General features: G+C 38.3%; 1 protein-coding gene across 6 annotated transcripts; it reads left to right on the top strand.

The window, feature by feature from the left end:
* The first annotated feature begins 2,033 nt into the window (after positions 1-2,033).
* vldlr (very low density lipoprotein receptor) lies at positions 2,034-27,835 on the top strand. 6 transcript variants are annotated; one of them, XM_077243219.1, is made up of 20 exons: positions 2,034-2,422; positions 7,052-7,171; positions 9,996-10,118; positions 11,199-11,321; positions 13,174-13,545; positions 13,700-13,822; positions 14,330-14,452; positions 16,383-16,502; positions 16,638-16,763; positions 19,730-19,901; positions 20,078-20,296; positions 20,445-20,563; positions 21,511-21,650; positions 22,491-22,632; positions 22,806-22,955; positions 23,181-23,243; positions 24,003-24,041; positions 24,342-24,419; positions 25,007-25,176; positions 27,024-27,835. In XM_077243219.1, the coding sequence occupies exons 1-20, from the start codon at positions 2,356-2,358 to the stop codon at positions 27,057-27,059; spliced, it is 2,625 nt and encodes an 874-aa protein (XP_077099334.1). In that variant the 5' UTR covers positions 2,034-2,355; the 3' UTR covers positions 27,060-27,835. The 6 variants fall into 6 exon arrangements, with proteins under 6 accessions (XP_077099334.1, XP_077099333.1, XP_077099336.1 ...); XM_077243218.1 differs by having other exon boundaries at positions 24,339-24,419; XM_077243221.1 differs by lacking the exon at positions 24,003-24,041.
* The last annotated feature ends 109 nt before the right edge of the window (positions 27,836-27,944 follow it).

The following is a 27,944-nucleotide window of genomic DNA, read 5'->3' as shown; positions in this document are numbered from 1 at the left end:
AATGCATTAAAGGCTTCATAAAAGCTTATTTTACAAATTACATAATTAATGACCTGAGTATTTCAGTTTCCCAAGTTAATATGTTTCCAATACTATTTTAAATCAGTTATTTTTTATTCATTCTAGTCTTAGATTTACATTCAGAAAGCCATGTTGGATTCAAACATAGTTTACTTAAAATATTAAGGCAGATATTTAATATGCAACAGAGTGACTAAATTAAAGAGAGGCTGCTAAATAAATTATTATAATGGAGGATGATTAAAATTTAGTGTTAAAACTGAGCTGTAATAGCAGGACGTCCTGAAAAGAGCCTAAATGTGACGCCATGACATTTCTTGAGCATCAAATCAACATATTATATTGATTTCTAAAGGATCATGTGACACTGAAGACTGGAGTAATGATGCTGAAAATTCACCTTTGATCACAGGAATAAATTACATTTTAACATTCATATAGAAACCTTTCACAATATTACAGTTTCACTGTATTTTTACTGTTAATTTTACCACAGCTTCCCTGCATCCCTTAGCATGCACAACTAATCATTATGTTATCACCTCATAAGATAAACAGGATATTAATGGCATATTCTTCAAAGCTTTAATCAGATGTGAGGAGGCGAGCAAGAGCAAATGAGAAGAGAAGACTTGAGCTGTCAGGACTGGTGATTAATGAACAGAGTAAATATAGTGCTTGCTCACTGATCTGTCTGGATTCTGCTGACAACATTGATCTCCTCTGAATAAAGGATCAATATGCATGAAAGGTTCCAGCGTATGTTCTGATCTGCTCCAGTTCATGTAATCCTGTGTTTAGAAAGGGATCTTTGATCACTACTCTTCTCCTCAGATGTTTGATACACTGTTCCTGACGTCTTTTCAAAGTGAACATATTCAGTAGAATCAAATAGCAGGATATTTTATAAGTACTTTTGAAGAATTCATAACGATTCAGGTGGATTGATCCAAAATTCCAGCTGATCTGTCAAAATTTGTCAAAGGGAAAACATGATTATGAAAAAGATAATTGTCAAAAAGACTGCATTAAATAAATATTTTTTGAGATTTCCGTTCAACACAGTTTATTCTATATTATTTTCTTACATTCTTATATAAATATATATAGGCTAGCTCATGACGTAACATCCAGATATGTACACCCTCAATTGATTATGATTTGTCGATTGATAAGCTCAAATCTGATTGGCTAAAGAGTGACGGTCACAACTACGAATTGAGAACTGCCAGGAAAGGGCAGATTCACACAGATGCAGGTCAGTGGAACGAAAAATGCACACAAGGTCTAGAACCCCGTTTTGCGTGAGGGGATCATCTACAAATGCACAGGAACCGATTCACAAATGCACAAAAAACGGTTTCACAAATAAATGCCAGGCCGATTTGTGTTCGTGGTATAAACAACATTTGAAAAATTCTATTCTCATTCTATTTGTGAGTTTTATAATTCTTTGTGAAACTCTTTAGATTTATTTGTGGATCATAATCTTTTTATTTGGAATAATGCAACAATTCTACCCCCATACCTTTCACCATGTAGAAAATTGTAATTGTGTGAACAAGTGAACGATTTCAGCCAAAGCTTGCGTCTGCTTGTAATGGGAGCAGAGCTTCAGATTCTAGAGAGCATTTGATTGGACAGAAAACCTAATGAGATGTCATCAAAATCATTTATCCATATTGGCGGAAGTGAGAGATTAAACGTTATGAATGCTTGTATCTTCTAAATGCAATTTTTTTCTTTTTTTGGAGCACACTAGCATAAGTTATATATAACAGTAAGACTAACATATTCATAAAAGCAACAAAAAAAAAAGTTAATTCTCCATAATTAGTGACGTTAAAAAGTTCCTAAACAGCTTGGTATGGTACCAAAAACATTGGTCTTCACTTATATTTAAATTGACTGAAATTTACACAGGATAGAAGATGGTTTATTGATTTATTTATTCCTCACATGTCTTATAAAGGCTAAGAGAGACTTCACTGCACAATACGTGTAAGGCAGTTTTAGCGGAAGATATGGTAAAGAAAGGGTTAACAATGTGTGAATGACATGTTGAAGGGGGAAAAAATACGCCTGTGTTCGGCAGTGGAGCGGTTATTTGCAATTGCTGCAGGTTCACGCTATCATTAAATTAGGACATGGATTGCGGTTCTGTGACCGCTTCGCTCGTGTGGAGAGACTGACCGGGGAACTGCCTAAATGAGATAAAAGCCCTCGGTTCACGCTGCTTTCTGTTTGTACCACACGAAGACATATCGGCTGCGCTACAATATCAGGGACGAGGCCACAGACAGACAGCACGGGGTTCAGGTTCTCTAGCGCGAAATGGTCACGTCTATCCTGGGGCTTCTCGTCCTGCCAGTATGTCTTCAGCTGTGTGGATTTGCGCGCGGTGAGTGTTTAGAACGCTGATGTAACAATGGTTGCCATGGGAAGATCATATAGAACAATACCGTGTTCTCACAACGTCAGTGGTTACAGTGTTTCCAATCTAATTCTCAGAGGGGATTTAAATGTCTTGTATTAAACTGGGCTTCTTTGTATCATTGGTGCTTTATCTCATGGGAAAAATGTGTTCGTGTGTGGATCTTTCAGTTTAAAATGTCTTTGATTGGATGGCCATTGATCGCCTATTTAAAATGCGTTTAAACGTATAGGCCCTTGCAAATGGTAGCTGTATAGCAATCCCACATACATTTCACATTATTGATGGTGTTATTTGTTTAAGTGATATGATTTCCCCTTTTTAAATATAATCATGTGCGTTTTGAACGCGTAGCTGAATATATCTGCGCCAACGCCTTCTAATGTTTGAGCGTTTATTTATGCATAGTATTGGCCTGTTGTGTTCAAACGTTAGTGTAGCTATAGGCTTTCCACTATTCGTTAAGAATGCTTGTTTAATATCTCAGTCCGCTAGCTCGGTAAAGACGCGAGGCGTCAGGCGTGTTTGGTTGCGGTAATTAAACAGGTGACTCGGGGTGTAGCGCGTGTGAGACGCGTTCGTCAGCCTGTATTCCAGCAGCGGTTTGCTTGGATAGTTTATTTGCTTCGGGGTGAATTAAACTTTTAAGAGTTATGATATACTTGCTTGTGATTTATATACGCGATTTACACAATCCAAGCAATGCCTTATTGGACGCGCTCTTGCGCAATGATTGAGTGCAATTTAAGGGGGCGTTTAAGACGCGTATTTAAGTTTAATTTTGTCTTAAGTTAATGAATACCCTATGTAAACATTAGCATGGGAACCTTAAAGAATCGAAAGATTGTTTCCTCTGAAACGATTCCGGTTTCTTAATGGTTTAACGATTCTTTTAGGCTAGATCATTTCTGATTAGCCTGCAACATAACTAATTTTGTGTATGCTTAATACTTTAATATTAAGGACTATTAAGGACTACAGTAATAAACCTACATTGATTTCTAGTATACATAAAGCAGCCGTACTTTTAGGTTAATTTTGAGTCAAGTAACGTGAGTTAAAGTCCATATGAAATCAAAATTTCTTTATTTTTTAGCATGAATATGTTAGGCTTACTGTTATCTATAAGCTAGTGTGCTCCAAAACAATGACAAAATTCACATTTAGAAGATAAGCTTTCAAAACTTACTCACTTCTGCCTGTATAAATCAATGATTTTGATGACATCACTCTACAGTTCTAGGGTGGGACAGAAACACTTTTCTGTCCAATCAAATGTTCTCTAGAATCTGAAGCTCCGCCCCCTACACTATAAATATATTCTGAAGCTCCTGCTGAAATCGGTCATTTGTTCACACAATTACTATTTTCTACATAGTGAATGGCACAGAGTACTAAATAGGGGATAGGGAACGATAAATATGCTTTCCATTGGGGCGAATGAAGTCTGGTTTCACGTTATTGTCACGGGAACCGCCGCAGCTCCGGTCCAAAGACACGAAACGCAGAGTGTATCCAATGATCGAGTCTCAGACTCAGAAAAGTATCAGACCCAATTTAATTCTGCACAGAATGCTGCGTTTTAAGCAATATGGAGATTAGGAGGAGAAATGGTTTGAGATTGAGGAAACTCCAGCTTTGCCGAGCTCAACAGCTATGGCCGAGCTGTGATATAAAATAAACACTATTGGCTATTTTTATAAAGGGGTGGAGCTGTTTGATTTGCCCCGCCCTGTCTTCGTGTTTCAAGGCACTTCAGTGGGACATTGATTCATAAGTGGTTGTAATTGACTAAAAAGAACGGACTCCTAAGATTTATTCAGGAATCAGACCACACCAACTCATGGAAATACATAATGGTTTTATATTTTGGAGAATTAGTATTAATTTGAATGAACTTGTTCAGTATCATTTGTATGGTTAGGTTTATGATTCAGGTTAGGGGGTAAAACTTTATGCTTGCTCTCCTTCCCCACCAACCTCCCAGTTTTCATACAAATCAGATCATTCAAATTAATGTGAAATCGCCACTTTATAAAATGGATTGACTAAAAAGAACTCCTATGATTCATTTGTTTTTCGGGAATTAGCCTAAACTGACGGCACTTTTTTATTCACTAAAACGAATCCTCTTATGATTTATTTCTTTTTGAATCTCAGATTATCCGTGTTTAAATAGGTGACTCCTTTTAGTGAGATGTTTTTGTAAATTTCAATATCTAAGCTTGAACCGAAAGCACAGCAAGGTTGGGGTGGCTGTGGCCTAGTGGCCTGGTACTGAAAGGTTGTTGGTTTAAACCCCAGCAGTTTATCCTTGATCTCCATGTCTCCATTGCGCCCTTGAGAAAGGTCCTTATAGCCTCACGTTACTCCATTAGGGCCTGACCTTGTAATGAGCGGTACTGTAGATAATTTAGCATGAAAGCATTTGCTAAATGACAGTTTAGAAGTAATTGGTCTATTTCTGCTGATGAGGAAAGATAAATGGGTTTCAAATCAAGGAAGTACTACTTGATATTTCCTTCATAAGTGAATATGTAATGCTGATGTGAGGTTGGGTTTTGAGATTTAAGGTCCAGCTGATCCAAATGGTCCAGGAGTGCTTTAGATTAAGGCATTCTCAGCATCTGTCAGCGATGAAGCACAGATATTCTGATGAATCAGAGCTTTGGGAGTCATGTGGTAAATGTTTTACTTGCACAGATATGAAAGAATAAAGCTTCTGGGTCCTTGGCAAGCTCAGTCTCTGCAAGTCGTCTTCAAAGCTTAAAAGTCAATCTCGGACTTGGAGCTGACATTTTCTTCAAGGGATGTTTGCAGAGTGTTAGTGCTGCATTTTGTAAACATCAAAATAATTTTTAAATGCCAAATGGTTTGCGCAATGCACTCTAGTTGAATTAGTAGCTTTTTTTCTTATTTGGTATATGCTTTGGTATAAATGCCATTCCTCTGTAAACAGCTAAAAATGGTGTGTGTGAGTGAATCTTCTCACAGCTGCATGTGTGATTTCATTAAAAGCACAATCATATTTAAAGTCTCAGAGCTCTATTCTATAAGTGTGTGTGTGTGTGTGTGTGTGTGTGTATATTATATAATAGAGCTGTGAGACTCTAAATATGCTTGTGATTTTAATCTAAAAAAAACGTACTCTGTTCTTGCTGTTAATACATGTCCTGCATGTCTTTTGGTTATTGTTGTTATATTGCATTTAAAGCGTATAGCAGTATCAGTGTTCCATCAGTAGTTTGCTAGTGTTCTGTTCGGAACAGAGCCATTGTCTGAAAGCACACATGCAGCTGTGAGAAGATTCTGAAATGCGGTCATTGTCAAGAACAGCTGTCCTGCATTTACACAGCCTATAACGGTAATCTGAAACCGTAAAACGCATTTTAAACCCTTAAGCTAGTTTAGAGACATCTACCATGTTATTTTCTATTCATTTTGGGTGGATTGATGGAGTGTTACAGATTTAACTAGCTTTGACAGTGTTCCTGACTGATCTTGGACTGAATGGCAGGCAGGTCATAGAAGCGGCTGACTTTGGGTAATGTCACGTGTCATAAGTTGGTGCCCATGAGGTGACCGCATTGTTTTGAAGGACTGGCTGCACTGTCCCTCATTCAGAAGACATGCAGGTCATTTTATTAAGAGATTACTGTTATTTTACTGGTGGTTTTGACTAAATTCTCATTAGTCTTGCCAAAAGCAATTTCTATCTGGTTTGCCGTTAATGCACCTATACTGAACTGTAAGTTCTGTACCGTACACTTTTGATCACGTTTGGTCCGATCTTCTACAGATCTTCCATAGACAGCATTATAACTCTGCTGTAGGCACTTAGAACTCCTGATCAAATCATGTACTCAATCAGAATTTTTTTTTAAACGTACGCAGTTGGGTCAGGTTAGCAGAGATAGATAAGGCATATAAGGTTGAAAGTCAGATATCTTGTGTGATACACCTAAATTTACATGGCAGTTTTGTTTTTAACGATGACGTCATTACTCACATTTTATGGGTTATAGGCCAATGGAAATATGCAATATTGCAGTGTTTATAAAATATAATTTGGTACAGTCTTTTTTTTTTTTTATTCATGTGCCTCGTAATCTTTAATCAAAATAACTTCCCCTCCCTCTTGCAGTGACATCTCTTCTTCTCTGATGTGTTCACTGATGTGAGGGCGGAGCAACCTGTCACTCACATGAAATTCACCAATAGCAAACCTGGAAAAAATCAAGTCCCGCCCTATATATACACGTCACAATAGGGGCAAAAAAAGATTATCACATTGTTTCATTCCAACTTTTGTTTTCCTGTGGCTCCAGTTATTCACACGGCATTTACAGCGCAGTTTATTGGCTCAAACAATTTGGCTGCGGAACTGAGCGCCCGTGAGCAAAGATGGCAGATTTCTCCGCATATAAATCTGGGATGGGAGAAAATTGACAAAAATCACAGAAAATATATTTTTATCAATATCACACACCTCTATGCAGGATGTTTTTTTTTAAAGTGCAAATTTGGTCAGTTCTGTACATTGAGTCGTTACAAGACGAGCTGAAGCCATTGAAGCTCCCTCCCTCTTCCTCACAGGTTCCCGGACAGAATGTGAGCAATCTCAGTTCCAGTGTGGGAACGGCCGGTGTATTCCCTCTGTCTGGCAGTGCGACGGAGACATGGACTGCTCCGACGGGAGCGACGAGACGTCCTGCGGTGAGTCTGTGTGACATCAGCTCCATGCACAACAATCCGTCATTGTTCTCACACGTGTTTGTCTTGATGTGTGCCAGAATAACCACACCTACTAGTGTAATGCCAGCATGTGATTTCCCTGATCAACAGTTAAACTAGTCTTGATCTTCAGAGCTGATGTAACTCTTGGGTAATCTGTCATAATGTCTGCATAAAGCGATTGGCATGCAGTTGGACAACCCACAGCAGAATTAAAATATTGATGAGCTACAGTTGCTTGTTTGACTATCATCCCTATGTCTGCATACTAAGTGTTTTTTTATGTGTAAAGAGTTCCAGCAGGGTGATCTAACGCTCATCTGATAACTGGGTCATTGATGCGAGAGAAATTGCAGACGAGGGCCGGCACAGATATGAGCTGGAGTCTTTTTTTGGATCCAAGTGTTCTCATTTAGGCCTCTTCACCTTTTACTCGCGAGAATAGAATAATCCACAGAATGAAAACATGCTTTGAAATCTGAAATGAAATGGTATTTTAAAATGGTGACAACAGCAAATTAAGTTTCATAGGGCGGCAGCAACTCTTTTGCTTCCCTTGAGGTCATTTTGACAGAGAATAAATACCTGCGTTTTTTCTTCTTCATTGAATATCCTGTCTCCCATTACAAAAGTAAATGGGAATTGCAAACATACAGTACATATTAATAGATGATTGTGATTACTATTGTAGTGTAAATATATTTTATAACTGAATTTAATAATATAATATTTATCTTAGATATTTTATCATGCATTATATCAATATGATACGCACTACTGATAAAGTTTGGAATATTTTTTTTTTCATGTTTGCTCCCCAAGGCTGCGTTTATTTGAATCTGAAATGCAGGAAAAAACATAATGTAGGGAAAAATATATTTTCTTAAATTACTTTTAAACTGTACTTTATTCCTGTGATCAAAACTGAATTTTCAGCATCATTACTCCAGTCTTCAGTGTCTCATGATCCTTCAGAAATCATTCTAATATGATGATTTGATGATCAATTATTGTGAATTCTTATTGGTGTTAAAATGGTTTAGCTTAATTTTTTTGTGGAAAATGTGATATTTGTTTATTTCCCTTCAGAAATCGTTGATGAACAAAGTTAAAAAGAACAGCATTTATTTAAAATAGAATATTTTGTATGATTAAAATTACTTATTTTCGGGTCAATTTAATGCATTGTTACTGAATAAAAGTATTAATTGCTTTTAAAAAAAATTTTTGAATGGTAATCCATGGTTTGCACAAAAACATGAAGCAGCATTTGTTTTCAACATTGATAATCATAATAATAATAAATGTTTCTTGAGCATCAAATCATCATATTAGAATGATTTCTGAAGGATTGTGACACTGAAGACTGATCATTTTACGGTTTTAATTTGATCGATTTCTGATCCAGAAAACGGCAGCCTAGGTGAGTTCTTTCAAAAACATTTAATAAATCTTAATGATTAAAACATTTTTATTCCGGACTAGTTGTGTATATATAATATGATTAAAACCTTTTTATTCTGAACTAGTTGTGTATATATAATACGTATAAGTTAATGACATATTGTTTTAGGTTAATATTAGGTGGTTTCTTGTTGATTCTGTGTGAGCAAAGGTTGCACACACAAGCCTTACATCTGGAAAACGCGTGGACATCTAACGCAACATGAATTTACTCCAACTGGGGGGGGGGGGGGGGGTACCGCATGGTTGACCGCATGGTTGACTGTATCCCAGCAGTGGCAGTAAACACTCGGCCCCGTGTTGAGAATGTGTGTCCTGTCAGTTTGCTCAGCTCCGTCTCCTATTGCCATTCTGTGGGCAGGAGGCCTTCTGCTCGGAGGAGCACTTGTGCTGAGAGGAGACATGAAGAGACTGTGAATGTGTCCGAGACGGGAGGGAGCTCTTTACTTCATATCGCCGGATTCAAAGAGCCCCATCTTAAAGTGCCACTCTAGGGTTGAAGGGCTTTCTTTTCAATCAATATCCAGTGCTGAATTAGGCAAAAATGTGCAGACTATGAGAACTCGGCAGAGGTTATTGCTTTTCCTTATAATAGATATGAGCAGAATCATGCCGTGGTCACACTAGACGTTGAGCAGGCGAAGTTTGTACGGACGCTGCAGCGGTCGTGTTATGATGTCACTCTGTGGCGTCTTTTTTAAAAGCATAAATTCATTTATGGTGGGATCCAATCAGGAGCTTGGCCCACCCTGGCCCCACACCACATCACAACCAATCACAGCAGTTGTTGCGATATTCAGTTCAGCTCTATTTTTCTTTTCCCTTTTTTTTTTTTTTTTTGGCTGTCACGATAATAACCTTAGCCTCATACGCTACGGATGTTCTGAATTCCGTAGGGATATACAAAGCAAATATTAGGGAACTTTATTACTACTACACACTTTAGTATCCCCCTGCGTCCCACTAGAATTATCACCTGGCCCACCTTTCATCTTATATCTGGAGCCGAGCCTGGCCTCTAGCCAAAAAATTATGTAATTTGGCAAAACCAAGTGGAGTTCAACTTCAAATGGTTAACAAATCAATGAAAACGTGGCCTAATTATTCCTGAAATGGTTCCACATTGCATTATTTGCTTCATACGTGATCATACTGTGCCAAAAGTCTAAAATTTGCAACTCTTATACAGCATTTCTAAATCTTTGCTTGGATACCTAGGCGTCATTAGCAAGTATTTCAAGCACTCCTGAACATTTATGTGCATGGCTTGTTTTTCCCTCCCTTTGAAGCTAATTCTACTAAAAAAGTAGATTTTGTAAAGGTTTTTACTTGACCGTTTCAGTGAGGAAGACCTGTGCCGAGGTAGACTTCGTCTGTCGCAGTGGACAGTGCGTTCCCAAGAGATGGCAGTGCGATGGTGAACCAGACTGTGAGGACGGCTCGGACGAGAGCATCGAAATGTGCCGTAAGTCTAAAGTCAGATTCCACCTTAACACAACATATTGATTCACCTTCTTCGCTGGGACTTTGTGTTCACTGCATGAACCCTGTCTGAGTGGGTAACCTTGAAAGCTAGACCATACAATTTCCTGTTTATTTTTAACCTGAGTGTGAGAGTCTTATCTCAACTGTGAATTATATTTTAGGTACACCCCTGTGTGTTAGTTTAACATTTTACATGATGTCCATTACAAAAGCAAGTGGATGTCTTCTCAGCATGTCCTTGTTCTGTTGCATAGAATGATGAGATTAGTCTGAAGTTCAAGCCCTTATTGCGACAGGGGCTTAAAAAATGATCTATTGTTTTAATAACCTACTGTAGCTATACAGTCGCGTGCAGGAGTATCGTGTACGTGCAGTTATGTACGTAGCTGCTCTATAACAAGTCTTGTTTGACCAGCTGTTGGAAAGTTAGTCAGCAGAAAATGGAAAGGGACCAACAATGTGTGTGTGTTCATGAACTTTTGCACATGGGTGGCTATAAAACTCACACGTGGTGTTTTGAAGATACAAGATCTCATGTTCAATATTTCCGTTTGCGTGCTAGTTTGGTTTTTGCTTTTTCATCCAGCAAGCCGTTTATATGAAGGATATGTTACGTTTATATGGTTCGGCCTTATAGTGTAAAATATCAACGGTTTCATGGATTACTCAACCGCACCATTCTTCCTTTTGATATTAAGTTTCCTGTCGTGTTTATGAGCCGCCAACCTCTTTTAACCATTGGAGGGTTGCCAAAGGGATAAATGTTTCAACCTAATTGTTCACATCAGTCTAAAGGTTGTTTCTATGTGAAGGATTACACCCATGTTACGTGTTGTACAACAATGTTTGTTTATGCTAAGCCTGGCAAGCACTTAGAATAGATTATTTTGCACAGTTTCACCAATTGTGTGAAAGTGTCTTCTGTGGAATGCAGCTAGTAAATGTTACCATTCAGAAGGCATTACTGGCCTAAGTATGGGTCACCAAATTGTCTGTAGAGTTGTAAAATCGGATGTTTAAGGTGAATTGTTATATGGTCCTGACTGGCTCTTCCACCCAGACACGAGAACCTGCCGAGTGAACGAGTTCAGTTGTGGCGTCGGCTCCACGCAGTGCATTCCTGTCTTCTGGAAGTGTGATGGTGAGAAAGACTGTGACAACGGAGAGGACGAGATTAATTGTGGTGAGTCACTAGACACAACAACGCCTCTTACAGTGAATTTGAATTCCTGTTTTGCTTGCCTCATCTCCTGCTGCTTTGAATGTAAAGCCAATAATTGGAAATGAGTCATCAAGAGCCAAAGTAAACTCTGAGAAATTAAGGAATTATCTCAATTGTTTCTTTTAAGCCCTGTTTGAATTAGGCTTGGATAGTTACATTTGTGTTTTACAGACTGATTTGTAATGCAGTCCCAATCAAAGATATCTGTACTTTTGTCCTGAATAAGAGTAATGGTCTTCTTAAAGTTAAAAGTTAAAGTTCTTAAAGTCTTTAAAGTCCCCCTGTAGACAATTTTATCTCTTAAAACTCATCTTTGATCACCAAAATTAAATGTATAAATGTTTTTTACTTGAAAAAAATTCTTCATGCCTTAAAATAGCTTGAATGTAACTATACCCTTGCCTCATTTAGTGTACACGAGTCTATCAATATGCAAATGAGCCCCGCCTCCACTGAATCGCACCAGCTAGAGATCCACTCGTTGGCGATCACACAATGACCTGGTTGGTTACAAGGTACAGTAGTCAACATTTGGAGTGGATCAAAAAAGTTCAAGGTTGTTCTAAAACGGGCATTGTTCAAAATTCATGCATAACTTTGATGAAAGGTATTGATCCACTTCAAATGTTGACTATTGTAGTTTGTGACGTCAGAAACACCAGCGATTTCAAACTGCGTTCTTGAGACTGTCTTTTTTTTTCACTACAGTTTTAAGGAGAAAATACTCAGCATTGGTGTTAACTTGTGAATTTGCTCATGGTTTGTCTTAAATCATATTAAAAACACCACATAGACATATAAACAACATTAAAAGCTTGATTTTTACCACAAGGGGACTTTAAACTCTGATCAGATTTGCAATAAGACAAGTCAGGGATTTCACTATAGTTGAAAACATTTCTCATAATTTTTCCAAGACCAAATATGTCAAATATATATTAACAATTAATATATTTGTTTTTTATTTATTTTGTATGATTATTTATTTTTTATTTATTTTATTAATTTAATTTCCATCCCATAATACTTATTTTGGGAAATGCTCTTTGATTGAATAAAAGCAGACCAGTGTTTTATTTTTATTTATACTATACACTATTTTTAGTATTTAAATTTTTTTGAATAAGCTTTTATATTTTTCAGTTTTAATTTTAGTTGACATTTTTAGTAATTTAAGTCCCCGATATACTCACGGTGAAGTTCTTTTTTATTCTTCAATGAATAAAAATGATACACGTGAGCAATGATACACTGTTAGCGAACATCGAACGCCGAACACACACTGATGAGAGCAATGTTTAAATAAATATGTGCTGCATGCTTTAATTTCAATAACAAAAAAGCATAAAAAATAACAGGGAAAAAAGCAGTTAAGAAAGCATTTGATCATAGATATATGGATATAAGTCACGTCATGTTTATTTATATAGCACTTTATACAATAGTTAAACATGAAAAAAAAAATGTCAGTGTCTTTCAGTAGAATTACAACCTCATTTTCTACTATAAAGCAGCTCTCCAGTGTGTTCATGATTTTACTTGTGGACGTCTGACCTCTAGGAACTTAACAGAAGAAATTATCCAGAGAAGTAATAGTTTTATTTAACAATTACAACACTGATGCAAACAGTAAGACAAGTTGAAAGTTGTTGAGGGAAATTTAGCACTATTAAAGATATATTTTCTAGAAAATTTCAGATCTCCATGAAATCATTTGCAATTATTGTCCACAAGACTATTCTGAAACCCTGAAGCATTTGTCGAGCCCTTTTGACAGCTGCATCACACACATTCTCCTGTGTGGTGTTATTAGGTAACATTACTTGCGCCCCTCTGGAGTTCACCTGTGCCAGTGGTCGCTGCGTGTCTCGTAATTTCGTCTGTAACGGTGAGGATGACTGTGGGGATGGCAGTGACGAACAGGACTGCGCTCCTGCCTCCTGCGGCCCCAGTGAAGTCCACTGTGGGAACAACACCTGCATTCCCCGAAGCTGGCTGTGCGATGACGACGTGGACTGCCAGGACCAATCGGACGAGTCGCCGGAGCGCTGCGGTCGACACCCAACGCCTCCAGCCAAGTGTTCGCCCAGCGAGATGCAGTGCGGCTCGGGGGAATGCATTCACAGAAAGTGGCGCTGCGACGGGGACCCAGACTGCAAGGATGGCAGCGACGAGAAAAACTGCTGTAAGTTCTTTGTTGGGGTTGTTTTGTTTTGGAATGTATGGCTGGAGTTTATTGTGTGTTGCTGTTCTTGTCATGGAAACATGACCTTTTTGTTTTCTGCATGTTCTAGCTTCTGGTTAACTAACAGGTCTCTGTTTGTCCGTGTCATTTGCAGCGGCCCGTACCTGCAGGCCCGACCAGTTTAAGTGCGATGACGGCACCTGTATCCATGGCAGCCGACAGTGTAACGGGCTCAGAGATTGTGCAGACGGCACAGATGAAGTCAACTGCAAAAACTGTGAGTCCGTTGAACTGAAAAACATTTCCTCAGAATGCTCTACCTGGAAAAGTAACAAATATCCTTAAAAACCCAAGAAAGTTTTTAATATTACCATTTAACAGCCCAGTAATATAAAAGATTATGACATTGGCTGAAAATGAAAGAAGACAGTTTTATATAATGGCAGTGTTTTATATTATCCACCAGCATAAAACATGTAATCAACACTGGACCAAATATTGAATTAATATTGGCCATTTTACCAATTGACTGATTAATCTAGTCCAAGTAATTTGTTTATTTTAATTAAGCCTATTTTGCTATCTTATCTATGCATGAATACTATTATTATTATTATTAGCATTCACATTTTTTAACAGAATTGCTATCCTATATTGGGTCACAACCCACCAATGGACAACTGCTGCTCTCATTTTACATGTTTTGATTGGTTCACATCCTATATATTTGTGTTTGATTTATTTCAAGGACTGAATCTGATGTTCTCGTTGTCTATTTGCTCAGTAACTCAGTGTAGCGGCCCTGACCAGTTCAAGTGTCGGAGTGGAGAGTGCATTGAGATGAGTAAAGTGTGTAATAAGGTCCGTGACTGTCCTGACTGGAGTGATGAACCCATCAAAGAGTGCAGTACGTATAAGTGTTTTGCTGTTCTTCTCCTTACAAAAGACAAATGGGCTTTCTGACATCACTGTTCTCTATATACATCTAAATTTGTCAGAGAAGGTATATCACTAGTGCACACAAAACTTTGAATTAAATATCTTGTGGGTGAGTCCGAAATATTTAAAATGTGGTTTATTCTTAGAAGTGTGTAATTTGTCACCTAACTGTATTACATATTAGTTTTTAAAGTTTTTTTTTGACGTATTATTTCCAACATCCCCAACATTAGAATGCATAATAAATTATGAAGTCTAACATTTGTGACTAGTATAAATAGGCTACAAAAAGCTTTGAATTGCAATAACTGAATTTCATCATCAGTTCTGTAAAGTTACAGTCTTTGCAGTGTAGTTCTCTATAAATACTTAAATGGATACAAAAAAATAAAAAACAGCAATCACAATTCACTATACAAATAAACACAATTAAAAGGTTAGTTCACCCAAAATGATTAATTACTCACCCTCATGTCGTTCCAAACCCGTAAGACTTTCGTTCATCTTCAGAAAACAAATGATTTTTTTAAAGCGTCAAAGTGGTAGTTGTGTAAACTGTCAGTGGAGGGACAGAAAGCTCTCAGATTTCATCAAAAAAGACCTTCATTTGTATTTTGAAGATGAATGAAAACTTATGGGTTTGGAATGACATGAGGGTGAGACATATTACAAGAATGTTTGCTGAGGGCACTTTAATAATGTCAATGGAAGATTTTTCGAACTTTGATCTTAGAACAGTTTACTCAAATGTTTCTGTTGTGTGTAGTATGCTGACTTGAGTTTACAGACTGAAGCATTATGGGTGCATCAGGAGGGAGATCCTGCAGTATAATTAGTTCACACAGCAACAGTAGTCTGTTATGCAAACTTTTAGACTCAACAATGCTGTCTGAGTAAATTGTTTCAAGCTGTATCTTTTGACCTAAATGCTTGAACTGTTCCAGATGTTTGGGGTGTGAATGGACCGTGGGGACGGATAAAAGGGATGCCAAAAAGGAATTCTGCCGCACTCTTGATGTGTCTGGTGCAGGATCAGTTTAGTTCTGAACAACAGTGACTAAACAGTCATCGCTAAAAGACCTTGAAATGGATCACAATGTGAATCTAGTCAAAATAATCCATATCTCAGTGCTTAAAACACAAACAAATGAGATTTGTTATAATTTGCTCAAAGTCAGTGGTCATTAAAATTGTTTGGTTACAACATTCTTCAACATATCTTTTTGGGTGTACTAACCCTTTAAAAGTGGAATCTGATTTTATTTTGATCCATTTTTGACTTGATGCATATTCTGTGTGAAATCAAGTTGGAAAAAGGCCTTTACAGAGGGAGTGAGCAGCAGAACTTTAGCTATTGTATCTTAAGATACAAGACCTTAAGACCTGGTATATTGTCTTGTGTATCACTTTCTACTTCAGGGTTAATTGCATTTGTTGGTCAAAAGAATAAAAATTCACACCATTCATCACAATGCTTGAAAAATTTTAGAAAATAGTTTCTGTTCGCTTCTCTTTTTTGGCTGTTATAGGATACCATGCACAAATACACTGTTTGTGGACAGGACAGGAATTTTTACCTTTTTTTCCATATAGAACAAGCACAGCTTATGTTGTAATCCACGACTAGTTGACATGGGCTCAAAACATCATTCTTCAAAGCTATAAAACACTGAGTGTTATGCCACATTTGTCCAGCATGGAGTCTATATAGATTAGCATGCTCCATGTTTTCAAACCTGATTCAAGGACAAAGTTCCACCTTGGGGACATTCATCATGTGGAACCCCTCTGGATTATTGATCCCTGTAAATGTCAGCATGTTGCATCCATGCGTCTCCTGTGAATGTGCCGCATTGATATTCCAAGTGTGTAACGCAGCAATCCACATTTTGTTCCAGATATGAACGAATGCCTGCTCAATAACGGAGGCTGCTCGCACATCTGCCGCGACCTGACGATTGGCTACGAGTGCGACTGCACGCCAGGACTCCAGCTCATCGATCGCAAGACCTGCGGTGGTATGAATAACCGACACGTACTGTTCAAATGTAGTCCAAAAATGAATTTAGTATTGATTATCATGGGTCCTAAAAAATGGATCTTTGTGACTGTGCTCCTCAACAGGAACTGAGACTATGATTGTTTCTCCACAGATGTCAACGAGTGCCTCAACCCTGGTATATGTAGTCAAATTTGTATAAATCTTAAAGGAGGCTACAAATGTGAGTGTCACAATGGCTATCAGATGGACCCCACCACTGGAGTGTGCAAGGCTGTAGGTAAGAGCTTGTCAAGTTCTGTACTTCATTTTAGGTTCCACCCAGCTTGGCTGAATTCAACATATGGTGATTTTGTTTTAAACATTGGGTTTCACATTCAAACAAGTAAGGAATAATTGATGACGAACAAATGAGTTATTGAAAATTTTATGCACACCAATGGTGGCAGTGGAATTTATTTTCAGTAATTATAACATACAGACCAATCAGGTACTGTAACAGTGGTACATGTCTTTAAAAACCTGAAAGAATGTCTTGAGAAAGTATAAAAATTAAATAGATTTCTTTGAAACAGCCCAAGCCAGAGTTACGGTGTTTATTCTGCAGCAGCAGAACTACGCTCAATGCTAGAATTCCTCTGCTTTGGGTTATATCTGTAGAATGTATGACACAGTAAAAAATTGCCCAGCCAATATAATCATCATTAAGGTGTCAATTTAATAACTTTTTTAACTTTAAAATCCAGCCAGCCTAGTCACAATGAATATTCACATGTATAACAACTGTTAAAGGGGTCATCGGATGTAAAATTCACTTTTATATGTTGTTTGCATATATGTGTCTCGGGAGTGTGTGGACACAACCACCCTTACAATGAAAAAAATCCATTCACTCCTTATTTTTATCATCAAAAACACTGAATCAAGCCGTTTTGATTTTCTGAGCTATATGATGTCATATTGCTCATGCTCCGCCCACGACCACTAACGGACTGTCCCGTATTAGCATATTTCCACCCTCAGCCATTTGTATACTGTCCGCCAATGCAGTCTTGTGTCGACACGCCCCACGGAAGAGAGTGGTGAGGTGAGCAGTGGCTCATTATCATTTATAGAGATATGCACTGAAACGGGTCGCTGTGAACAGAGCTGTTTTTGAGGATGTAAAGGGTGTTGTTTTACACAACCATTGAGGAATTTTAACCAAAGTATGTTACAAACTTTACACGAAGACCCTAAAGAATCATACCAACTTGTGGAAAATGGGCATCCGATGACCCCTTTAAGTGTCCAATATGTAAACAATATGATATACACAAAGTTTAAAGTAACAACAGGTAGTTTTTTGCTCTCGGGCTCCCCCTACAGTTAGGAAACAGTATTGTCCTCTACTACTGTCGTAAACTGTCATCCTACATGCACGTGCATTTGTTGACAACCATGATAGCCCTGAACACTGTAGGAGGAGGTCACATGCAGGTGTTCTCGCGTGTGTGAAATGTCTTCATCCCAGGTACGATGGCATATATTTCAGCATGTCATATGAATATAATTTCATGCGTTTTATTTTTTTTATAACGACAAATGATCGCGATGATCACTTTTACAAGCCAGCGTCATTATAGTAGCCTAGTCTATTGGTTACCGTTTTTCTGAATCTATATGATACTTCAATGCAATCACACAGAAGTATTGCACAAGAACAACATGAGGGTGGAAATTAGTCATCCGAAAAAATTGCGACAAGAATCCCGTTTGCCTCTGTATCTAGCAATAATCGGAAATTACACAATCAAGTAACTTTACACATGTAACAAATGAGAAGCTATGAACTCAATGATAATATTATTATCTTCCTCCTTTGTTTGTACATGTTGAGTAAACTACACTTTTTAGGTCAAACATTTGCTATTTGCATTTCATCGATCCAATCAGAACGAGAATGCTAAAAGAACGAGAATAGCGTTTACTAGCTACCAGATTGATAATTCGCTACTCTACTATCATTACTTCATTCATGAAGATAAACGGAGGATAAAATAGCTTCCATAACATAATCAGGCAGCCAAAAAAACAAAGAGATGGTATGCACGCAATATACTTACTGGTCCAAAAGCATGACAGCCAAGTCAGCATCTGTCGGGAACCCCTCCTCCTCTTTCAGCTCACGCCAGCGAGAAAAAGCTGGACCAATGTTGATCCTCGTTCTGCCTTTTATGCGATCACTTTCTCTTTTTCTCTTTTTGCTTTCCTCCGACAAAACCTTTACTTTCTTTTTTCTCTGTGCTGCTTCGGCCATGACTGTATAAAATTTGGCTCGCACATCCGACTTTAAGGAAGTGGGGGTGGTGGTGGAAGTGACGTATATGCCGTAAAGCAGTCGAATTATGTAGTTCTCTTTGTTCGCCGGTTACTACCAGAAACCCGAAGTTTAAAAGTACAATTAAAAACGCTACAGACCCCGTCAGGCTATGGCAGACGTGTCATTCAAGCTATTGTAAGTCGATGTACCATCACAAGAGACTTGGAAATGTATTATGAAGGTTGAAAAGTTACCTGTTGTTACTTTAAAGAAACTCCTGCATAATTTAAAAAAAAAAAAAAATTTAAACACTCATGACGTCACTACTTGTGCCTCACAAATATTGACTCCTGTCTGGTGTTTAATATTTGCATAAACATGTGTATTTCTGAACTTGTCTTTGCTCTTAGTAGATCCACTGTCAATCCCACAAGCCACATTGCTTGGTTCCCATTGGAATTAATAATTTAAAAAAACACCCACTCTTATCCAGGGTAAATGCACCACTAATAGTTTGAAAGTGTCAAACTGAGGTATCTGCTTGTTTTAAGATAGTATTTTTAAAGAATTGAATACTAATTTAATTACAAAACAAAGGTGTATATAGTCTGTGCACGTGTGGATGGATGGATGGATGGATGGATGGATGGAAGCACAACAGGCTGAAGAGTGCAGATGGACGACAGTTTAAGGTGGCTCAAATGGCACAATGAACACAGAAACGTAGAACTGTTTTAACAGGATTTCTCCATCTTTCTAAAGACCTAATTTAAGACCTGCAGATATTTCTATGTGGCTTGTATTTAAATTTACCCTAAAATTAACCCTAACCTTAAATTTGGGAAAGGTGAATTTAAGATATTTTAATACTTTCTGCTGAACTGCAGACACCATGATAACGTTGAATTCCTGCATTTATGGTACTCATCTTTTTGCATTTGCAGGTAAAGAGCCCTGTTTGATTTTCACCAATCGAAGAGACATCCGCAAACTAGGCCTGGAGCGCCGTGAATATACCCAGATTGTGGAGCAGCTGCGGAACACAGTTGCCCTTGATGCTGACTTCGTTCAGCAGACGATATTCTGGGCTGACCTGGGGCAGAAGGCAATTTTTAGGTAACCGCTGGCTCTCTGTTGCCTCTTCCTCACTTTAAAGTCATATAGTAACTACTATATGAATAGGTATTCATGCATACATGTTAGAAATGTGTTTGTTCTCTTACTACTTAGATACTTGGATGGCTTACAAACCCATATTTGCCTGGTGATTTGGTGCTTTTTTCCCCCCACAGCACAGTATTGGATAAGCAGGAAGCAAGTCATACGAAGGTGATTGACAATGTTCAGATTCCTGTTGGGATTGCAGTGGATTGGATTTACAAAAACATCTACTGGTCAGACCTGGGCAGTAAGAGTATTGCTGTTGCCAACTTCAATGGGACCAAGAGGAAGGTGCTCTTTAACAGCGGCCTAAAAGAACCAGCCTCTATTGCTGTGGATCCTCTTTCAGGGTAAATTGATTGGAATGGGTATTATCAAAACATTTCCACTGCTCTCTAAAAGTTTTCAAATTTGCTCAGTTAAAACCTTTTAAAAGTGATCATCTGTTTTGAGCTAGTATAAATTTCAAATAATTGTATCCTTGTCCTTCAATTACAGATTCCTGTATTGGTCAGACTGGGGCGAGCCAGCTAAGATTGAGAAGTCTGGTATGAACGGGATTGATAGACAGGTCCTAGTTGATACAGACATTCAGTGGCCCAATGGAATCACTCTTGGTGTGTGAAGTTTTGTGATGTTTGACCTACTTTGTTTTTGAACCAACTACAATAGTTGAAACCAGTAAGGCAGGGGCAGCCAAACCTGCTCCTTGAAGGCTACCTGAAGACTTCAGCTCCAACCCTTCTCCAACACACCAACCCGTTATTTTCTAGCAATCCTGAACACCTTGATTAGCTGGTTCTTGTGTGTTTGATTAGGGCTGGAGCTAAACTCTGCAGCATTCTAGCTCTCTAAGAGGTTGGCTTCCATGGTATTCTGCTTTCCCAGAAACAAGTGGTATTTACTAGTTTAGGGCAGGGGTGTCAAACTCGGCTTTTGAAAGGGCCAGAGTCCTGCAGAGTTTAGTTTGCTCCAACACACCAGCCTGTAGTTCTCTAGCAAATTTCAGAGTTGAAACTAAACTCTGCAGCATTGTGGCCCACCAGGAGTGAAGTAAGACATCTATGGGTTAGTGGTTTGTGGAACCATTTAGACTTTAGTTTGGTGGAAATTGTCCAAATGTCCAAACTGGAGGACCACAGTCCTGCAGAGTTTAGCTTCAACTTTAATTAAACAACTGATCCAGCTAATAACGTGCTTCAGGATTACTTGAAAACTACAGGTTTTTGTTGCAGGAAGATTGGAGCTAAACCCTACCCCCTGGGTGGCCGTCCAGGAGCAGAGTTTGGCACCTCTGGTCAATCTCAGTGTAGGGCTACAGTCCTGCAGACTTTAGATGTGACCCTCCTCCAACATACCTGCCTTTCACATGCCAGAATTAGATTTCAAGTAATTCTAAAGGCCTTGCCTAGCTGGTTCAGGTGTTTTTAATTAGGGTTGGAGCAAAACTCTGAAGGGATCCAGTTGAATGGGGGTTGGGCTCTTTTGACTTGATTATTGTTTGACCAACTAGCAACCAGACAGAATCATGAATTATCCCCTGATCATGCCTCTTGTCTTGTAGATTTGATCAAGGGAAGACTCTACTGGGTGGATTCCAAGCTGCACATGCTCTGTAGTGTAGACTTGAATGGAGACAACCGTCGGAAGGTTCTGCAGTCGCCAGACTACCTGGCCCACCCTTTTGCCCTTACTGTTTTTGAGGTACGCAACTAGATCAATTACAACTGACAACTAATGTCGGGATCATCCTGCATTCTTGTGTCGTAAACAAGAAACATGTCAGACTACACGTTGCTTCCCGAACAATCATCACTTGCCGTCTTTAACAATGTGCGTGATGTCATCGAGAAGGCTGAACGAGCAACTGATTTCACAAGAGCATAAACAAAGGTTGAGACTAGCCTAATACTGATTCCAGTACTCACCGGGTTGCTGAAGAGCCTTCACTAACGTTCACCAGAATTTATCTTTTTTGACTCTGTCTTGGTCGTCCCTCGAGGAAACATCATAAAGGCATGAGTATTGTTGCCATTACTGTAGCTCTATGAACCTTTCTTCCATTGCATTATTCCACCTAACAGCACCAATACCATTGTCTCTCTTTTGTTTTGCCATGTTTGAAAGCTGTCTGACCAATAGGAGCACAGAAGATCTTCCATAAAGTCACAGGTGTGACGGAACCTGTTGTGGACGATCAGAAAAAATGAAACGTGCTAGTCTTTCTGTTGTGACGTCGTGAAGCGCCGCAGATGCAGCATAGTTGTCGTTCACTATGACACGCTATACAAGATAAAAACAATAAATTCTTGAGTCCCGATGCCCTTTTTTTGAGTCCCAGTCCCGATGTCTTTTATGAATTACCATGACGCCCTACGTCAAACGGATCATGACAAAATTTGGCTGATATCGTGTAGTCTGAACCCGGCATAAAATGGATCAATAGAAGTATCAAATTGTGCTATAGCAGTATGTGAGCATTTGTTGATTTGATTTAACAAACCAAGTTTGTTTTCTCTTATCCTCACTTTTTTCCCATCGCAGGATCGAGTTTTCTGGACAGACGGTGAGAATGAGGCCATCTACGGCGCAAACAAGTTCACAGGATCTGATGTAACTGTGCTGGCCAGCAACCTCAATGAACCACAGGACATCATTGTGTACCATGAGCTAATTCAGCTGTCTGGTGTGTCCTGAATTTATCTAGAGTTTTTTTTTATGTTTGCTGATTCTGTGATTCACAAACGTCTCCATTGTTTGGAAAGAACAGAAGCCTTGAAGTCTTTGAGCTCTGATTTGATCTTAAAGAGTCAGGGGAGATGTTGGTAGTAACCGGGTTTTGTTGTCTTCTCAAAACAGGCACCAACTGGTGTAACGAGAAGATGGAGAATGGAGGCTGTTCCTTCATGTGCCTGCCAGCTCCACAAATTAACAAACATTCCCCTAAATATACCTGTGTGTGTCCGCAAGGCCAAACACTCTCCTCAGATGGCCTGCGCTGCAGACCAGGCACGTAGCTTTTATTTCGTAACAAGTCAGTGTATTGCTGATCAAGCATTTGCATTCGGATACATTTTGGAATGTGTACCATCCATATTTTTGTCATTTATTATCCTTCTTTGGTGGTCATCTTTGGCCCGTTCTGACTGCAGTGCTAAAAACAATTGCAAGTTAACATAAAGCTAAGAATTAGCCGTTTTATTGCTACGGCTCTGTAATGGTCTCTTATGACAGAAGCACCTACTGCCGCCCCTCGAGATGGAGGGAGGCTGACCCCTCAACCCACTCACCCTAAAGGTAAAGCAGTTACTAGGAGAACTGCACATGCATGGAGATCAATGCCTTTGATTTGCTTCCTGCAATAATGATAGTTGGCTTCACAATTGAAGTCAGTAGAAGTGGCACTTTAACATTTCCTTCAATCTTGCATTGAGGTGGACTGATTGGTGTGATGACTGACCTGTTAATAAAAGCTCTACTTAGTGATTTTGGGAACTTTATCTAATGCTAGTCCCTCCTAACATAAGCACAGATTGATGTGGGATATTCAAATATTCGTAAATTTTCTTGAATTTCTACTGGTCGCAACTAAGTTCTGTTGTTTTTTCCCCCTTAAACTATAGATTAACAAATGCCAAACTGAAAGCTTACAGATTGTTTTACTTTTAGCCTATCTACCTTATTTTGCTATGTGAAACTTCCTTTTTTTCTGTGCATGTGCAAGACTTTCGATACATTAGCCGCTATAATTAAAGAACTAGAAGAATAACAAAAAAACTAGAAGAATAACAAAGTACAGTAAATGGTAAAACTATTTGCACAATTATGACAATACATTACAATAATATGATAAGAAATACCAGTTTGCAACACCAGACACCAGAGCCAGACATTTCAAATGGCTGCGCTATGTTAAAAATAAGATGGATAACATTGACTGTGGTTGGATTATTTGAAGCATGCACTTTGATGAAGAAAATACTTGTGAAAAATGTTAATATATAAGTTATATGGAAAAGGAGCCTCCAGTTATTATACTTATAATTTGTTTTACAGCATCTGCAAAATCAATTGCCACCGAACCAGTTCATACTGGTAAGACTAGTTGCCTCCCGTCTGCTTGAATCTTAATCTGAAAATAAAACTGTAGCCATTGTCATTAACACTGCATTTAGAATAGAAAATCCTACCCTTTAAAAATAGAAGGACTGGAAATAGTGGCGGTTAAGGGTTTATCTCCCATTCATCGTTTTGTTGCATCTTGTTTATTTGCCCTTAAATCCAAACTCCATGTATGCGATTTCCATTATTATGTTGCTTTGCAGACTCTTGATATAGTTTGTTTCATAGTCTTTAGATTTGACCTTTTCTACTACTTTTTTTTTTCTTAAGAAGGAAACCTAAGCACCTCCATACATGAAGTAAATTCATCGGCCAAAGGATCCGCTGCTGCCTGGGCTATTCTACCTGTGTGTAAGTACATTGTTTCTGCTCCTGTAATGATATGCTGAATGCAATTGTAATATTTATGATTTTATACATCTGTGTTTGTTGGTGAATTCAAATTAAGGCTTTTATTCCATGCATGTTAGCTTTGAAGTCATCTACTGTATGTGTTAACGTAATCCTAAAAGTTGACTAATCTTTAGCAGATTAATCCTTTTGAAAATCAATACTTCCTCTTCCAGGGAAAATGGACCAAAAGTTTTGCACTATGTTGTTAGTGTTTAGTTTAGTTAGGTTATTGACCAGTCAAAATGCTCTGTAGAATGATCTTGTCATTCCTGATAATACCACCTTCAACCAACTAGCAAGTAGCAAATCATGTTTCATGGCTATGACGTAAATAAAGCCATTTAGTTTGTAATAAAGTCTATGAGCCGTTTAATATTGAAACAAAGTTTGGGCATATGTCACACAGGAAAGAAAACTACATTTTGTCAGGATAGTTTTGGAGTTTTAACACGTTTCTTCTCTTAATATTACACATTGGCTGGCACATTTTCACTGTTCTTACAGATGAATTGTTAGTTATTAAATTCATTTTTCTTTGCCTACAGTGTTATTGGCCATGGCTGCTGCCGGAGGTTACTTAATGTGGCGCAATTGGCAGATAAAAAATAAGAAGAGCATGAACTTCGATAATCCAGTATATCTCAAGACCACAGAGGAAGACCTCAATATCGATATCACGAGACACAGTGCTTCTGTAGGCCACACATATCCTGCTGTGAGTAATAGATAATCATCATCTGCGCTTTGAGATTAATGAAACCATAGATTTGTCTTCTACCTCATTGTTACAAACACATGTTTCTCTGCTATGCCATAATGCCAAAAATGGAAACAGTGAGGATTAGTTCTGTGGCCCTTTTTACACCTGGGGCCTCATTTATAACCGTTGCGTACGCACAAAACAGGCCCTGAAAGAGGCGTACGCCACTTCCGACGCACAAGTTGTGATTTATAAAAACAAACCTGACAGGAAAATTTGCACACCTGCACGCAAACTCTGACCCATGCGTACGAACTTTTTGGAGATGGAGCAGTTTGGCGACACCGATGGTGAGCTGGAGTTACATGTATTTTTGGTCACTTTTAGACAGACAATCTAAAAAAAAATTATACATATACAGAAAGATAATACAAATACAATTTTACTCACCAAGCCTATCACATGAAGCAAACATCCATCCCTTCTTAAAAGCGCGTTGGGCCGTTTAGTGGAACTGACGCATGTATAGCATCTAACACATCTAAAACCGTAAATCTTAATTATAAGTCCTAATCATAAATACAGTTCATGTTCACAATAACAGTTTAAATAAATAAAATAATGATTTAAACTTTGTTTTACTTCTGTTGTAAATATTTAGATTAAATATGCCATTATGATTAATGGAGTTAAACACTTAAATTACATGAAATCATTACTGAAAAGTTACAACATTATTTATAGGCTATTCAATAAATAGAAATATTTGATTTATTTATTCAAAAACAAGGCAAGGATAGGCTACTAGTTTTTATTAATGTAACTAATGTGACAGCACAGCCGCATTTCATATTTACCTAATGTCTTGTACCGTTAAACATGTTATCACGTGGATGAATAATCATATGCAACTGATATGCAGATGAGGATATGCATAGTAAAACTAGACGTTGTAAGCTCCATATATGGTTGTTTCAGGGAGGAGACGCATGTGCGCACAATCTTCCGCTAACTGGGATTTATAAAGTGAATTCTGCGCAGGTTCTGGCGTACGTACGCCATTTTTAGCTTTCTGGCTTTTTTCACTTTTAGCAAGGATCCTACGCACAGTTTTATAAATGGGGCCCCAGGTGTTTTCATCTGTCTCTCTTGTCCACTTTCAACCACTTTTGTCCTGATTTCTTCGAGGGGAGGGTCTATGGGGTAAATGTATGGGCTTTTTCAGATCTTTCGATCTAATGGATTAAAAAGCTTCCACAATTTACATATGAACGCAACCAGAGACGATGAAAAAACATGCGGAGAGCATCAGATTGCATTTCTGCTCTGACAGCCGCAAGACCAGCCGAACGCTGTGAGTGTGTTATAAATCAGGAATGGTGAGAAAACATTGTTATTTGTACGTTTTTCATCTTCAAACCAAACTTTGGTCTTCAGCCGACAAAGTTTAAATCCCTTCTTGCTAGCCGCTTCCCATAATGTTTATGCATTAGGTCATAAAGTAAAGAATAGGCGTCTTTTGTTCGAAAGCATTCAACCACATCAGCATTTACACTTTGAAAGCAATCCGGTCAAATGCGTTTACGACTATGTCTGGAGGTGGTCAAAAGTGGACAAGGTCAAAACGTTTTAGACCCCGTTTACTCCTGTATTTAGCATCATCCACTTGTGATCCGATCAACCAAAACACATCTTAATACCAGATGTAAACTGGGCCTGTGGTTATGTGTTTGATTTCTGGCATAAAATATAAAAGGAGCCATATTCCACGGTTTCATTTTTCTAAAAGCTTCATGTTTTCCTAACAAGCTATAATGCATCTAGAACTTCAGCCCCCTAATTTTCTTGTCCATTTCCTGCAGATTTCAGTGGTTAACACAGAAGATGACTTGTCATAACCCCAAACCCCCTACAATGCTCCAGTTTATTTACTAGCCAATTGGCACCAATGGCAACAGCTGCCGTTTCAACGGTTTCACAACCACCTGCCTTCTGAAGTGCATTTCCAAGTTTTCTTTCACCCAATAAGAGGATGTAATTTGTGGTACGAGAAAGTATTTGCATCCTGCTCAAGCTTGTGTTCAAAGCATCAAGGAATTCTGAGGGTTTGGGTTTTTACCTTCACTCACACCATAACCATCCAAAAATGGATGACGGCATAGCTGGAGAACCAGAATCAAGAATAGATGGCCAGTAGTGTGTGTGGATGCCTGAAATATTTAAATGAAAATGCATATTTTAGATGGCCATGTCTTTAAGATGTAAGTTTCTTTCTTTCTGTTTTCCAAATGAACATTATTTCCCAGAGACACATTATTATGAAGCTTCTTGTGTCTTTCTGGGTTAAAGCTTATAGGGAAAAGTGCTGTTACAAGATTTGTAAAACATTTGTATATATTCCTCTCTGGAAAACATCATCAGGATTCTTCAAGCACTTTGATCAAATGTTCCTCTGTAAATAAGATTGTATACATTTGACTGAGACAATTTTGCTATGGTTGGGCACTGTACTGGGGTAGAGGAAAATGTATTTAAAAAAAAAAGAAGTTTGTTAAACTATTTTGTATGTTTGTGTGCTGTTCCTGTGACCTTTTATAGCAGTGTACGGGGAACAAAATGCTCTGTATTGTGAAAAGGAAACATTTGCAAACGTAAAATAAAATTAAAGTTTAAAGTAAGTTTCTTTATTGGTCAAAGTGAAAATGAACCTTGTGATTGAATGTTTAATTGCATAGAATTTAAAAAAAAAAAAAGTTTTATAGGCTCCTTTGAGACTAGATTAG

Source organism: Siphateles boraxobius, unplaced genomic scaffold (genome assembly GCF_051911475.1).
Source record: "Siphateles boraxobius isolate OS27281-9 unplaced genomic scaffold, OSU_SipBor_1 25, whole genome shotgun sequence".
Classification (NCBI taxonomy): domain Eukaryota; kingdom Metazoa; phylum Chordata; class Actinopteri; order Cypriniformes; family Leuciscidae; genus Siphateles; species Siphateles boraxobius.
The sequence above is the reverse complement of the archived record's forward strand: the minus strand, read 5'-3'. Positions and strand labels throughout refer to the sequence as shown.